This window comes from Vicugna pacos, chromosome 10, assembly GCF_048564905.1.
Source record: "Vicugna pacos chromosome 10, VicPac4, whole genome shotgun sequence".
NCBI classification, from domain to species: domain Eukaryota; kingdom Metazoa; phylum Chordata; class Mammalia; order Artiodactyla; family Camelidae; genus Vicugna; species Vicugna pacos.
In genome coordinates this window covers 41,020,859-41,037,101 of record NC_132996.1, presented here as the reverse complement: position 1 = coordinate 41,037,101, position 16,243 = coordinate 41,020,859, and the positions used below count along the sequence as shown (strand labels likewise).

The window sequence follows — 16,243 nt, the reverse complement described above, 5'->3', positions numbered from 1 at the left end:
ATTGACGTAACTAGATCAATTCCTAGCAGTGAAATTCCTGGGTCACATAAAAAAGCCCACGAATTGGTTTACCTGAGAATGAAATGTCAGAATACAATATAATCAGGGCCTGACTGACTCACAAGAAAGCATCAAGGAAGGACAGGTAATGAGACTGTAGCATGGACTTGACCTCATCCGAAAGCAGTCTGCACCTCAACCACGGCACCAGCCACACTGAACTGCAATTCATCTGCTCACGAGAGTTCTCTCTCCGAGATTTTTCCAGATGAAGGACGACAGTTTATGCCCCCAAGTACCTGTAGTGTCTTATACACGGCCAGGTGGTTGAGTTATTTCTGCTCCCTCACCACAACATATATTTTGCATGTAAGCTGGCCACCCCACAGTCTGCAATCAAGGTCAGACTCAAGGGAGAACACAGGGACCATGAAGAAAGGAGGGGGAAATACGGACGTCTCTGAAGGTACAATCACACGGCCCCTCTACCTCAGGATGGAGGGAAAGAATTAGTAAAACAAACCACCCGGGCCTGTGCCAGCCTGGCTTTACCTCAGCTCCCTGGAGTAGGAGAGGGGGACAGGCTCACCGCTCCTGCACCTGGAACCACTGTCAGTTACCTGTATCACTGAGAGTCCTTAGAGGACTCTGAGCAAGTCATGGCTCACACAGCGTTCCCCCACGTACTCCCTCACCTGCTCCCCCAGAGACAGCCCCGGGACAGGCAGGGCCAGAGCGCAAATCTGGGACTCACACCTGCACTCACTGACCAGGGAGGGCCAAGTACTAACTCTCATTTAGCCTCATTTTCTTTATCTGTAAAACCGGGTTCATACTTACCTCCCGGAGTGTGTGGAGCTCAGGAAGTACAGCGAGCGTCCGAGTCCCGGCAAGTCCAACGCGCTCAGCGATTAAGTACCAGCTCCCTCTCTTCTGACACTGAAGCCTGTCCCTTGAGCGATGCCTCTCTCAGAATTCACAGCCCCTGTTCTCTTAGAGGCCTTCGGCCCCCTGTCTGCTTGGGGCACCCGTGACAACCGCTGCCCAGGACGGAGGCAGACCGGTGGCTGCCCGAGCCCTGACAGGGAACCCCTGGCGGGGCTGCGTGGGTGACCCTGCACCTATGTTTTGTTCTGAGACACAGGTCCAGCCAGCAACCCTGCTTCCTCGAACCACATCCGTTGCAGCAACAAGGAACCTTGTCTTCATTTTCTCAATCCTTTGGACACTGGCCTCACAGCCATCCTTCAGACGTTTTTAATGACAGCATCTCTCTAAAGGACAATGGGAAAGGGGCGGGCTGCCCAACAGAGGGCCCTGCGCAGGCTTCCCCTACACCCTCTCCACTCCCCTCTCTCCTTCACCTGCACATCTCTAACTAGCTCAGCTGTGAGTATGGCTGTTCCACTGCCAGGAAAAGCACAGCATTAACTGTGGCTCTGGACCCAAAGTGCCTGGGCTGAGCCCCAACTCCACCTCTCACTGCCTCTGGTGTGACCTCGGCAAGGACTTCACCTCGCTTCATCCCTTGTAAAATGTAGATAGCAACGCAGTTTGTCTGGGGGAATTCAATGAGGCACATAGTAGGTACTCAACAAATAGCTCTTCCATATATATTATTTATATACATAAACGTACCGTGAAAGTTCTGGAAGGATATGCATAGGATGGTTTATATTAGTATTCTTCAGGGAGCATGGAGAGAACTTTCATTTGATATAAACTTATACCACTTCACAAGCATTTACTACTTTGGTAATTTAAACACACATTTAAAAAGAACACACTTGGGTATGGTGACGAAAAGGAAAGGAATGGAAGAGATGGGAAGGGAGGGGAGAAAAGAGAGAGAAGGAGAAAAAGAATTTGTTTGAGGCAGAAGCCAAAGGCTAGATCAGAGTCTTGACTGGTTGAGACATTCTGGTTATAGCTTTGGTGCTAGTTGCAGAGTTGCGAACGCTTCGCCTGGGAAACCTTCTGCCACGTATATGTCAGCCCGACACAAATGTCCTTCCTATTTCCTGCAGTATATTAGGTGGGGATGGGGTGGGGGCTGTGGGAAGCTCAGTTCCATTGGACCAAGTTATCCTGAGCTGGAGAGGTGGGTGAAGGAGGTTCTGATCTTATTCATGGTGAGAGGGCCGCCCAGTCTCCCGGAGCACTTTGGGGAGCAGGAGGCAGCTCTCCTTGGTCCCAGGGGAGGAGGGGGGTACATCCAGGACAAGCCCTAGGAAGCTTCCACACTACCAGGCACGAAATGCTTCCCAGAGACCTGGGCATGTCCCCCTGAGAAGTCGAGACCACTTTGCCTGGGAGGAATAAAGGAGAGCTCTGCCTATTACTGAAGAGTCTTCTAGGCTGTCTCAGTTTCTCTACGTCACCCATGAATCATGGACAGAGACTGCTGCAAGCAAAGGTTTGTTCTCCTCCTTTCTGTGCCAGAGTCCCCACAGGGCTACTTACCTTTTTCCCCAACCTAAAAGCTTAGCACTACGCATAGTTAAAAATCATATCCTTTTTTGGTAAAAGTTACATTATCAGAACACCAAGAGGAATGCTGCCTACTTATGTGTAGCCAAGATATTCATTTAGCCAACTCACATATCTGACTATTTCAAAGAGTGAAAACCCCCGTGTTCCTATCTCCCCTCACATCACTTCTGATGGGTAGAAAACCTTATCAGCTCACAAAATTCACACCCCAAGCAGCTTGCATTTCTAGAAAACCACCCACTGCATAGAGCACGTTCTATGAAAGTTTATTTTCAAATTCCAAATGCTATATTGCTTCTGTGTGTCTTCCGGGCCCCACACAGACAAACACAGCTATTTCAGCTGGCAACTGTGAAGATGACAGTATTTCCCCCACTTCATTAACACCTCTGCTAACAAAGTTCCCACCAGCCAAGCAGGTCTGTGTGACCCATGCCCATCACTCTATTTACAACCCCACATTCACCCAGAGGAACTGGATCTGCTATAAAAGAAGCCAGAAAGGAATCCCAAGAAGGTGGCTTACCTTTTTCGTGGCTGCTTGTTGGTGGTGGTGGGGGAGGGGAGGTGACCGGTTTGGACTTGTCATAGTTGTTAAAGCTCTGGCTCCGCCGGTTGTTAGCAGCAGCTGACCCTCCGCGTGTTTTGGCCTCGCTGCCCGCAGCGGATACCCTCGCGGTAGGACCTGGAAGTCTAAAATGCAAAAGCAACAGAGTAACAGCTTCAGTCTCAGAACAGCAATTGTCTCAGAAGAAGGAACCGCAGCCATGCAGGACATCGGGTCTGTGGAGGTCTACCAGCCCGAGGATTTAGTGCAACCGCCACAAACATCTAGGCTAGCAATAACCCCAGTAAGTCCAAGAGCAAAGCACGAGCAATTTTCCTTTGAGCAGAGAGAGGAATTTTGAAGGAAAAGCATATGAATGTGTTTGCTGACTTAAAAAACACAAAGCTCATCTTCCTTCTTCTCTTGGATGAGTAATTTTACTTTTCAAGAGGGCCAAACCACGTCGCCTCTAATTCTATCAAGGGTGGAACGTAAAGGCTTGTCAAGACTCTAAACTGTTTACTGTGTATGGGCATCTCTTCTGGTAGGTACTAAAAATGGTTTTCACCATAATCTAGGGGATGTAAGCATCAAGAAAAAGACCTAATTTATCATGATCAGAAAGGGAGCTGCTACCTCAGAACCCAAGCCATCTGCAATGAAAACTTATGGCCTGGATGGAAACACTTGTTCAGACATTCATTTTCCTTCGACACCTGACAGCCTGTCTCCATAGACACTGCTCTAAGTCTGAAGCCCAGGTTCTCTGCACCGGAGATGGATAAAATCATGCATTTTTTCTGTAAAATGAGCAGGAATCTGTTAGTCTAAAGACAAACACACACTTTCTCTTTAAATAGAACACTTCATTTTGGGGTGGTTTGGGAAATAAAGTCAGCAGACTAATTTCTGGTAATGTGTCTGAAGAATTATGGCCTATTCCCGAAAGACTTAAGGGTAAGACTCCCCAAATCAGAATTTTGGTTCAGGGACTACTAAGAGGACTGTTTCCAATCATTAAAGTTGAAAGATGAATAAATGACGAAATATTTAGTTATATCTTTCAGCTAAAACCAACTTAGCTGTGTTTTAAAGCCACTGGAACCTCAGCTGACTAGCATTAGATCTAGTGATAAGTCTGAATTTTCAACTCATAAAGCTTTCAGCCTTCTCTTTCCACACAAATCTGTAAGTACCAAAGAAGTCTGCAGTCTGGAAGCAGATATAAGCAGGCGAACACTTTAAACTTTTTCTTGTTGGCTGAGCAAGAAAGATGGTTGTAGAGTAAACAGGGAACACGAGCTGGTGTGAGAGGACTGTAAAATTTATACAGTTAAGAAGAAGCTGGCCCAATTCCTTAACTGGGAGCTAGCAGAGAAGGAAGGGGGTGAGTTCTTCCCCAAAAAGTGGCAGAGGGAAGGCCTCACCTCCCACCTCACTTGGAGGATTTGCCGCTGTTAACCATCTGGTTTGGAAAAGATGGTCGCCCCATGAAGACAGGCACAGAGTAGGGTGCAAAATCAGCAGCGCCAGTCCCTGCGTTTGGGGACCAGAGGCAGCCAGCTCAACTCATCAAGGAGCTCTATCCAGCAGTGGGATCTTGGTACCTCTTGGTTCTGCTTCCCATGCAAACAGCATCCTGCAAGCCCTCCAAGATGGACACTGTTATTTGAGGACTCAGCCAGTGGCAGAGCTGTTGCAGGTGCAAACATGGGGCTCCTTCAGGCTGGACTCTGCAGGAGTCTTTATGCCCACAGATAGGCCTGGGAAAGGATTATGGACTTGTTCCAAGATGATGTCACAGCAACAGTTTTAAGTGGTGCAGGGTAATACAGGTCACAGCAGTCTGCATCAGTGGGGAATTGGCAAAGAACAGGGAAGCCAAAAGCAACGAGGAGGGAGAAGATGCATTCCTTTCAGAGTTGCTATAGAGGCCCCCCTGCCCTGACCTGGGAATGGACCACAGATTTTTTTTAGGGCAGCACAGGGCCTTTATAGGGGCAAGAAATCAAAGTGCTGGATGGAATGGGCACAACCTTGAATGAGGTAGGCAACCTGGTCCTCCGTGATGCATTGTGGTACAATGGATAGAATATGGATTTTTCTCTATGTATTGGACTAGTCTGATAATGTGAGATTCATGTTCCGGATCTGTAACTTCAGAATAATAATAAGTACACCCAGTGGGTATAACCTTGAAATGGCACTTAATGTCCAGCCTGTTGTAAGTACTCGATGCATGCTGGTTTCCCTTCCCATCCTCTCTGCTGAGCATAGATTCATAAAGAAATTGGACATTGTCATAAAGAAAACATGCTACGATAGCACAAAGAATCAGACAAATAAGAAAGGAAATGGATGGATTTAGGTTCAAGAAGCAGAAGAGAGCTGGAAAAAAGTCAACACACAAGAGTCAGACATCAACATTTCCAAAGAGGCAAGACAGGCTTTGGCAGACACGATTCATCATCTCCCAAAGGAACATTCGAGAAGAAAAACTGCTTCATCCAAGTAGCTATGAAGAAGATCTTCTCCTGGGGGGTACCTCCAAGCCATCTGTGGGCCCCACTCCCCAGAGGGACACATCCTCAGTCTTAGATTAACTGACACAGCACTGGTTTCCCAGGGGTGGTCACCACTGGATCCTCTTCCCCAAGTCAGGACCTAGAGGTGCTCCTTTGATGGGAGTGACTCATCCTTCAAATGGTTACAGGTGGTACCAAGTTTCCCAAGAAATGGAAGAAGCGGTCTTGAGGGCCTTGAGGGCAGCTGACATGGTTGGCAAATACCTAGCTATCAAAAGCCACCATAAAGCTCATGCCAACTCATGTCACCCTCTACCTCATCACCATTACACCCTAGTAAGGACAGCACCCTTAACTGGACTGAATGGGAAAACTGGATGGACAACTTCTTCCAAGTGTCGGAAGGAATCTACATCAACACTGTGCTTTAAAACTTGGGTTCTTTTGTGAATGGGGTTGGACACTTGCTTCCTCCCAAGCAAGAACCCTCCATCCCTTTGAAGTTTTCAGCAGAGTCAGCCTCACAAACAAAGGCCATGAATGAATGTGTGGTGGGTGTAAGGAAAAAAGCTTAATTTGGACCCACCCATGAGGGAACCAAAACACTCCTTGAGATGGATGAGTCCATCCACAATCTGAGTTAACCGACTGAATTGTAAATCCAGGATTTCAAAGCCAAAGGTGACCATGAGATCCTAAGATACCTGAGCAATCCTGGGAAGGGGACTGGACCTCACAAATTGAAGGAGTGATGTGCTATGTTTGTGTTTTTGAGTCCCTCCTTACTCCAGTTCGTATGTTGAAATCGTAAGGCCCAACGTGATGGTATTAGGATGTGGGACCTTTAGGAGGTGATGAGGTCATGAGGCAGAACCCTCATGAATGAGATTAATGCCCTTATAAATGAGGATCCAGAGGGCGAGCTCGCCTCTTCCACCATGTGAGGACGCAGTGAGAAGTCGGCAGTCTGCAACCTGCAAGAGGGCCTTCACCAGAATCTGACCATGCTAGCACCTCAGTCTTGGACTTCCAGCCTCCAGAACTGGGAACAATAAATTTCTGTTGCCTGTAAGTCACCCAATCTGTGGTGTTTTAGACGGCAGCCCCAACGGACGACCACAGGGTTCTAGCTCAACCTTATCTAGATCTTCAGGGGCAGATTGACCCTAGCTGGCATCTTAATTACACATGTGCTGATAAAATATATGAAAGGTCAGAAGTAATTCAAAGAAGGAAAATGATGACATTGGGAGGTTGGTGAGATGTTCAGGGAAGGTTCCAAATAAAAGCCACCCCAGAGCACAATGTGGCATGTGGAATTGTTAGGTAGTTTAGATAGAAATGAGTACTGGCCAGGGGGAGAGGAAGGGGAAAGGAACAATCCAGAACACAAGGAACCTGAGCTGTCAATTAACCAGAGCACAGGGAATCAATCAGTTAATCAATCAACCATGAAACCAGGATATAAAAACAGGAGGAAAGAGAGCAGCGCCAGTCTTCCTCTTTTGGACTGGCCCGCTCCCGTTCTCAGGAGTGTACTATCTTTCACTATCTTGTTTACTCCACTGATAAAATTTGCTTATCACGCTTTCTCCTGTTTCTCGTCAAAAATCTTTTTTTCGGGTGACAAAGAACCAAGGTAATTCTTATTTCCCTTTTCTAGATAACAGAATGAATGTCAGCCGGGGGCAAGAAGGCAGGGTGGCAGAGGGGTCATGCAGAGGGAAGTTTGCAAAAACAAACAGAAAAAAAGAGCACAGAGGAAAGAAAGAGGTAGCATGTACTGGGGCCTGGGGGACAGCGTGGAAGGAAATGAGGCTGGAAAAGCAGGAGGGGCCAGCTTCAAAAGTCACTCTATGAATCTGGGACTTGGTCCTGTCCTCCAGCAATGAGGCATTCATCAGGGAGGCAGAGGATCTTCCAGTTTATAGTGACACAGGCCCTTGGCTAACATCTTGAAGTTCATTATTGCTAACACCCTTGTGCATCGGGAGAACTTCTTTCAAGCCCCAGCCTGGAAGACAGCTGCTGTCTGTATATTAGAATTCTTCTCTGCTGCAGAGCTGGGTCCTGCTCCTGTGGAACAGCTGCAGGTACCACAACAGATGCTGCCCCTGATGCCTGCCTCACTGAGAAAAAGTAGCCAGAGAGGAATGCGGCAAGTCAACCTCCAATCATTTACACCCTGCTACATTCAGAGCGCCAGTAGCCCAGTAGGTTCCGACAGCTCCTTTGCAAGAGGAACTCTGCTGCCCACAATCATTCCATATTCAGACAACAGTTACAAAATGACAGAGGACACGGGTGGGTTCTATGATACACACACACGTTGCTTTTTTAAAGAAATGAAGTTTAAGGGAAGAGGTGTAATTAAGAGAAGGCAGAAAAATCCTGCAGCCCTGGGAACCACGATCAACTTCTCCAGCATGTGTGCAGTGGAGCAGGCAGGGGAAGGAAGGCTGTCACTCTTGGCACGTAACCTGCGCCTGCATCCCGGCACCATGTGCTGTACGTGCTGATGGGGAGAAAGCGGTTCTTCTCCCTAAAACCACTTCAAAGGCCGGGAGAAGATGGCCCTCCCAGGAAGGAAGGCAGCTTGTGTGCACATGCTCAGGACCTCGGTGGGTTAGAGGTCATAATCAGAGCTGCTTTTGGAGACAAGATGATTAAATGCTAAATCTCTCATCTCTGTGGCATCTGCTTTTCAGCGGCTGGGTGGAGAGGACCAAACTACGAGTGGCAATGACTCCTCTCTGCGAGATGGTCCTGCTGAGATCAACTCTGTGGGACTTGCTAGAGTTGGCCCAGATCAACCCAAACCACCAACATCACTGTATCAGCTATTTATGGTGCACTGATTACATGCCAGGTAGTCAAGGACTGAAGTGACTTTATTTAATCCACATAGCGCTGTGAGAAGGCAGGATTACCCCATTTTACCAATACGGAAACACAGGCTCATGGAAATTAGATAATTGGCCTGGATAACATAGTACGTGGTGAAAACCAGGTTTGCTAGGTTTGACTGCAAAGCTTAATCACTATGCTTCACTACCTCCCACAGGCAGAATGAGCCTAAATACCTGAGGCTCACCAGGGATGCCCAGAGGCGATATCGTGGTCAAAGGCAGAAATTCACAGAAATCCTTCAACCCTGCACCCGTTCCCTCCATAAGCCCCTTCCCTGTAGTGAGACTCAAGGGTGAGGCTTCCCACCTGGTTCAACATTCCTGCTGCCTGTCAAGGTGTTTGGCTCCAGCAGATGTTCAATCAATGTCTGCACCTGAACAAGAGACCTATTTCTGGTGCTCTGGGAGAGGTGTCCTACTCAGCCAGAGGGTAGGGCTGTTTTTTTTTTTGGCAACCAGACTTTACTGCTACTTTTGGTGGTGCCTGATCAGCTAAAATGCTTATCAAGATTGTGCTCAAGGCTAAGGGCGGGGAAGTGGGGTGAAGGTAAGGCAAGGATGAGTGTTAGGCAAATAATAAAATGAAGAACATCCCTTTATTGGGCTCATCAGAAACAATGCGTCCAAAAGAAATCCTAGGTGAGGGATAAGACCCTGACAGAAAGCCAGACCTTGGCTTCGGTCACCTCGGAAGCCCATGCCCAGCATGCCCCCAGGGCAGGGCAGACACACCCTCATCCTTCAGTTCTTCCTCTCTTCCCATTCCCACCACCCCCCCACCTCCTCCTCCATCATCTGGGACTGATAACAGATCATTCACCGGATGGGCATGTGCTTCCAATTAGATACTTCCTCAGCCAGCTCCTGTTTTCTCTCTCTCTCCCAGAACTTGGCATCGTGGGAACAAACACCAGACTGCAGGTTTCTGCCAAGCTCCCCACCCCCACTTCCTTTCCTATGTATGGACATTGCATGATGCTCAAAAAAGAAAAAAGGGGGGGGACCCACTTTACCAGTGCAGCGGGGGTCTGTCTGACTTGGGCCTGTGCTGTCAGGGAAAGCAGTCACTCTCCAGCACGGTGCTATGGGCTCTCTGTGTCTCCCGCTCTGCAAATTCATATGTTGTCACCCCAATGTGACGGTATCTGGAGATGGGGTCACTGGGAGGTAATTAGGTCACAAAAGTGGAGCCCTCGTGATGGGATGAGTGCCTCAGAAGAGAGGCAGGAGAGCCCGCTTTCTCCCTGCTCTCCACCCTGTGAGGACACCGCAGGGACACGGCCATCTGTAAATCGGCAAGAGGCCTCTCATCAGAACCCGACCGCGCTGGCACCCTGACCTCGGATTTCTCAGTCTCCAGAACTGCAAGAAGTGAATTTCTGTTAAGTCACTTGCTCTATGGTGATGTGTTACAGCAACCAGAGCTGGCTAAGACATGTGGCTATGAGATGCAGAACCAAGCCTGGGTAACATGCTGACTTGTTCTACAGAGAAGCAACCGCCCTGTGGCGTCTCCCCCCAGCCAGGAAGATCCTGAGTCGGGCCTCCCCCTGCATAAGCTTTTTTAAAAAGTTAACTCTGATTAGAAAAGGTACCCACTCAGAGCCTAAGAGAGTGGGTTCCATATTTGTGACGCAAATACAGAGAGGGATGCAGTGTGGGCATCCCTTTAGCTTTAAGTGAGAGTTTGACGAAAAAGAAATACCAGCCGTAATGCAGAGGAGATTTCATCTCTGCCAGGACACCACAAGGCAATGGGAGGCAAAAGGCCAGGAGAAATGGTTGAAGCCTGAGATTTTAAAAAGCAGCCTCAACAACCACATCAAGACCAGAATTCAAGGAGGAGGAGGAGGGGAGAGAGTAACACAGTGGTTAAAGAGAGGGTTCTGATTACCCGGTCTCAAATTTGGGTTTTTCCACTTTCTGTGTGACTTTAGTAACTTACCGAACTTAAGTTTTAGTTTGCTCATCTGTAAAATGGGGATAATAACATGCCCTACTGCAAGAAGGCTGATGTGAAGATTAAATAAGATAATGTATTCAAACTGGTGCATGATAAGCATTTAATAAATGTTAGCTGTCGATACCTTTAGAACAACAGTAGCTACAAGGATGTAACTGCCATTTCCCATTCCCTGGAATGGGTCCTCAGAGGATGCAGCAGATGCCAAACTCTGAGTCAAGAGAATTAATTAGTGAGCAGTCCTAATTTTTATTTTCAGGAAACTGGAGTGATCCCTCCACGGTACACAAGAGCATCCAGAAATAAAAATAAGACAGAGCTGCCTTATTGCTTTGTCCCCTCTGAATAATCGGATTCATGCTTCAGGTCTTTAAAACTCAAGAGAAAAACTAATCTCACATTAGTAATTTAGCAACAGCAACAATAACAAAAAACATCACACACAGAAATGAGATGCAGGTGAGGTGGGATTGGGCCAGGACAGAGCAGGGAGCCAAAGTCATCATAAAACCACTGTGGAAAACCACCTAGAAACTCAGCTCTCTACAAATCAGAATGGACTTTGACACCCCAGCAATCAAAGACAAAAATCAATGAAATGCAGAAACCTCACACACAACTCAACCTCACTTACACTCAATCTCTCTCTCTCTGTCACACACACACGCATGCCCCCCACCCTCAACAACCCTGCGGCCACCCTCGACTTTCCAACATTGGGTCATCAGCCAAAGCATGTTGGGTTTTCCCAAACTGCAAACATGACACAGGGAGAGGGACCAAAAGGAAATGCAGCCAGAACAAAGGGCAGGAGGAGTTGGGTTGAAACCATGCTTTGCAGGGTGTGAAGAAAGTCTAACCTAGAGATCTTTTTCTGACCGAGAGTGAAGCGGATGATTTTGCTTTGTGATGAGTCCTTGGATGATGCACTGCATGATAGGAAAGAAAAAAGTGGAAGAGGTGAGTGAGGGGAGAGAAGATGCATTAGACACACAAGTAAATAACCAAGAGTCCTGTTACAATGGGACCAGCTCCGGGGTTCCCTCCGCCCACTTTTTCCACAACATTCAGCTTGCTTTCTAGGTCTGACTTCTCTGATTTGATAAATCTCCACTGTGGAGAAATTGCTATCAAGATTATCTAAGAACTTGTGTGACTTTCTTTTTCTTTTAATTCCAAATGTCTTCTCTGCTATCAGTCACTATAAGGCCCTTCTTCCATAATAAGATGCTGAAGCCGGGGGTCTCTGACGACTACACTTCTGCCTTTCCAACATATTTAGAAGCTTTGATTTCACATGCTTGTTCTACCAGGGTGCTTTTTCCATTGATATCCTGAATATCCCATAAAGTTGCCCCCCAAAAAAGGGTGGAGATGCTTGCAAGGTTTGCTGGTCTTGGGAATGTCTTAAAGTCTTCTGAACTTGCTAAATTCTGGGCTTTGAGCCATAAATTTATAAATATGAAGAATCATGGTTAGACTTCACAAAAAAGTTAAATTTATTTACTACCTTATGAAAGATAGAAATATTTATCTTTCTTGCATCCATATATACTATACCATGTCCATAAAAGGATCTGAGATGAGGAATGCAATGTTAGGAAGTGGAGAAAGAGACAAAAGAGAATGAATTTTTTTTAAAAAGCAATTTTCTGGATTTTTCCTAAAAAGCTAAATACTGATAATATGTAAGGTAGACATAGATGGGGAAGAATTTCACGAGGTGGAGTGTGGGTCAAGTTCTCAGCCATCACGTAAGTTACTGAGAAGAGCTGAAGTTAAGAGAAGCTGCTCTGATTCCTTCATGCCAATGTCTCCAATTTCCTTGCTCAGATTCCCCAACTGCTTCATTAACACACATTATGGAAAAGTTGCCAAGTTTTAATATTTGCTATCCCAAGAGGTACGGTACTGAGGTGTGTTCATATCTGGCAGAGTTCTAAGGGAGGGGCAACATCAACCTGGTATTTGGGTGTTGTGTCAACATTTGACATTGATGATCAAGGGTCTGAATCACTACCCTCGGGACTTTGTCAGAATTTGAGAAGAGAAATACAATAGAACTAAGCCAGTGAAGCTATTTTACTATTCTTAAATTTACAGCCAGAGCATCAGCATGGGGTATCGTATTTCTAGACCTTGAGAACAAGATATTCTCTGGAAATAAAATTAGAAAGTATTAGTATATAATGGATAAAACCAGTCATTTGCAGAAGGAACCCAATCTGAGCCAAATAAAGGATGAATAAGGACATACAGTAACTCCAAAATTTGTCTCCACATTACAGAGTGGGGCGCCACGATGGCAGAAACTACTCTGGAATAAATGGATCTAAAAAGCTGGCTTAAATGAGCTTGGCTCATCTTTAGATAAAGCATTTACTAATGGTAGGATGTTTTTTCTTACTGGGAGATGGGTGTCCTGAATGGAACATCTGGTTCTTTTCAGAAGACAAATGCTTCCCATGGAAATGGATGTCTCAGGCTGGCACAGCCCAGTTACATAAGCCCAGAGTTTTCTCAACACATGTTCCTGGAAACCCTATGCAATGAGATGCTCTATAAAACAAGAAGAGTTCTGTGGCTGAGTTTGAGAATGCTTCCTATGCCCTCCTCTGTGCACACATGTTCCTTCCCCTAGCTTTGTTATCTTAATAAATATCACCATTTTCCTAGCTGCTCAAGCCAGAAATCTAACCTTTACCTGTGATTCCTCTCCCTCATTCCAGAGAGTCAATCTACCTGTAGTCCTGTTGGCTCATCCTCCAAAATGGCCCAGAACTGGGCCATCTCTGTATCTGCTCTACCACCTTGATCTAAGCCACTGTCATCAAGAGGACCACAGAAGCCTCTGAGCTGGGCCCTCCCTTCTGTTCTTGCTCCTCCATAGTCTTATTCTCCAGAGAGGAGCAAAGGTGACTTTTTTAAAAAAAAAAAAACTGTAAATCAAATCAAGTCTCTCTCCTGCTCAAGACTCTCCAATGGCTTCCTGTTAGCTTTAGGATGAAATATGAACTCTTTACCCAGTTTAATTGTCTCTCTGTGACCTGGCTTCAGGGCTACACAACTTCAGAGGACACCACTCACACTGTCTCCCATGTAAGTGGTGGCAGCCCTCTTTGCTTGCACTTCCCACTTCCCTTTACCCACTGAACTCCAGCCACATTAGCCTTCTTTCTGCTCCTCCAACCTGCCAAGCTTACTCCCACCACACAAGCCTTTGCACCAGCTGCTCCCTCTGCCTCATCTATTCCACACCTGCCTGGCTAGCTCCTAGTCATTCATAGTTCCACTTTGGTGTCATGTCCTCAAAGAAACCTTCCTACCAATCCAACCTAAGTTATTAACCCAATCCCTCTGAATCTCATCATCTGATTACAGCACCACTATCTGATATGTCTCTTTCCCTTTCATTTGCCTGCCTCCTCCAGTAGAATGCCAGAGCAGGCACCTTAGATATCTCATTTCGCCTTGACCCCCAAGTACCTAGAACAGTGTCTGGCACACAGAAGGCATTCAAACACTAAATGTATAAATGAATGCATATTGGCAGATTCCAGGATCTCAGTAGTTTCCTGAAGTAACAGTTAGAACAACTGAACCCAGATTATTTCCCAATGTTTCCCCCAGAGAAGCCTTTCCCTGCAAGTCACTATCCAGGGAATAAGCCCTCTGCAGAATGCAGTGTGGGGGATGGCGTTCTGATCATTCAGTCATCCCAGTCCATCAGGAAGGGGACCTCTCTCACCAGAGAATGGCTCCCACCCAGGCGGTTCTTCAGGGCAAAGGGGCAGAGGCTGGCTGCCTGGCTGTCTATTCCTTATTGCTGGTCTAGGCACCTCTACTAGCCCACACACTAGTTTCCATAATGTGAATTGGATATAATTAGATAATTAGGGAGACTGATTTACATCATATCTATCACTGCTGGTTTTAACACCATCACAACTGGGGAACAGCAGTTCTCATGGGGAGAAAAGCTGTAACCATCTGTAAGGCAACTACTTTATTTGAACCACTCTGCCCAACTACAACGGGCTACCAAGGGTGAAGGTAAGTGAGAAACGTTATGATTACTAATGCCAAGGCTTTGGGGGACTGGAAAGAAAAAGTTATTTCTCTTTATGTATATGAAATGAAACCAAGCAATCAAGTTGATCAGTGACATTTAGGTTTGATAGCTAAAGGTTTATGACTTGAAAAATAATTATTATGGGCTTTTCTCCAGAACTTCCCTATGAATCAAAAACTTTCTAGTTCCTCATCCCCTCCTTTTTTTCTGTCATTAGAACAAATATGTTACAAGGTGATCTTTCACAGAGTTGCTAAGGAATGCAACTATTCGCATCATGACAGGGTAGATGGCAACTGCCCTGGTGTTCTATTGGTGTATCTGGTGTACTGTTCTACAGTGAGTCCAACTGGCAAGGTCGGTCCCTCTAGAAACATCAACAAAACCGAGGCCCTAACCTAAAAAGCAGAGGATCACAGCTGACACCACTACTCAGTTTCTAAGGTCAGCAAAACTCAGTCACGTTTTAATGATAACTGCTCCCATCAGGGGATGTCGGCCCTCACAGGGAAGGGGGCTACCTCTTTCCCCGCTAAAAACTCCTTGCCATCTTTCTTCTGCATTTCTCCTCTAGCAAAGCAGAGGCATCTGCTGGAGAACTTTTGCCTCCAGTCAGTGAAATTACTTGCACATATAACACTGAACACCCAGCTTGGAGGCAGACATGCAGAAGAAGTCTGAAGTCTATTTTAGGGGCTGTTTATTGCCTACGAGCATATGTATGTGTAATAGGGCAGAGTTAAGGCAGGAGCAGCTAATTAGCTTTGGCTGCTGGCGATTCTGATCTAGAAAAGGACACATCTCCACCAGGCGCATCCATCCACTTCAAGGTCACGCTCATTCCCCACAAACGACCAGAAGTCCTCAGCACCAAGGAAGCACAAATGAAAAACATGCTCAGTGCGGGCTAGAGTGTGGTCAGCGGGGCAGAAGACCCCTGGAAAAGCAGAACTCTCAGCTGGCGAGGAGCCCACCTGGACTGCATCTCCGCTTGTGCTTTTGACTGCTGATGTGGCGCTGGCTGGTGAGGCTGGCCCGGGGCGTGAGGGGTGGCTGGCACCTGTTGCTGGGGAGTGCCAGCCTGGCACTGCAAGGGGGCCCCGGCCGCCTGGGACCCAGCGGGCGGCAGCGGTGAGGAGAGGTGCTGCTTCTGGGGCTGGGGCTGTTGCTGCTGCTGTTTGTACCGGGAGAGGCTGAAGAAGAGGCCTAGAATGGCCTTGAGGTTGCCATTCCTGATTTCTGCAAGACAATAAAGAGATGCGGGTTAGCGGGAAGAATCCTTTCTGGGGTGCCCTTTTCCCGGCCCCTTCAATAGGCTGCTTCAGCCCTCCTTTGAGTTTAGTTCCTCTAGGAGATGACAGATTTCCCCAACACCTAATTGGTATCACAGTCAATTAAAATCAGGCTGAGACCACAAAGAAATTAGTTTATTCTCCCTACTGGGATTGGCGTGGAGATGTGAGGCAAGTTGCAACTGGGATGTCTGGCGGAGGAAATTCTCAGGACACCACCAGAAAAGTCAGAGTCCCGAGCAAGACTGTGCTTGTCCGGGAGGCAGCACGAGCGATGCAAGGACAGAGGCAGCGGGGGAACTCACTGGTCTCCACGTGGCTCTGCCAAGTCTGTGCTCTGTGCCTCAAGCCACTTCGAGTGTGCCAAGTGGCTGCCGGCCTGCTCCACAGTTCTTGCCCTGTGTTACCCAATCATCCTTCCCTCAGACCTATGGCCCTCAGT

The 16,243-nt window shown here is 47.1% G+C and overlaps 1 protein-coding gene across 10 annotated transcripts in view; it reads right to left on the bottom strand.

Annotated features, from left to right (window-relative positions):
- The window catches only part of NAV2 (neuron navigator 2), a 773,977-nt gene that overhangs the window by 193,842 nt on the left and 563,892 nt on the right, over positions 1-16,243 (bottom strand). For 9 of the 10 annotated variants that reach the window (XR_012076623.1, XM_031681096.2, XM_072969658.1 and 6 more), the window contains 2 exons: positions 15,484-15,748; positions 3,020-3,186 (listed from right to left, as the gene is read on the bottom strand). Coding sequence is in view for 9 of the 10 variants with exons in the window: in XM_031681096.2 (XP_031536956.1) it covers positions 3,020-3,186; positions 15,484-15,748 (432 nt within the window). In the remaining variant the exon portion in view is untranslated. Of the gene's footprint in view, positions 1-3,019; positions 3,187-11,297; positions 11,367-15,483; positions 15,749-16,243 lie in introns of all 10 variants that reach the window. The other variant, XM_015243612.3, reaches the window with a different exon arrangement.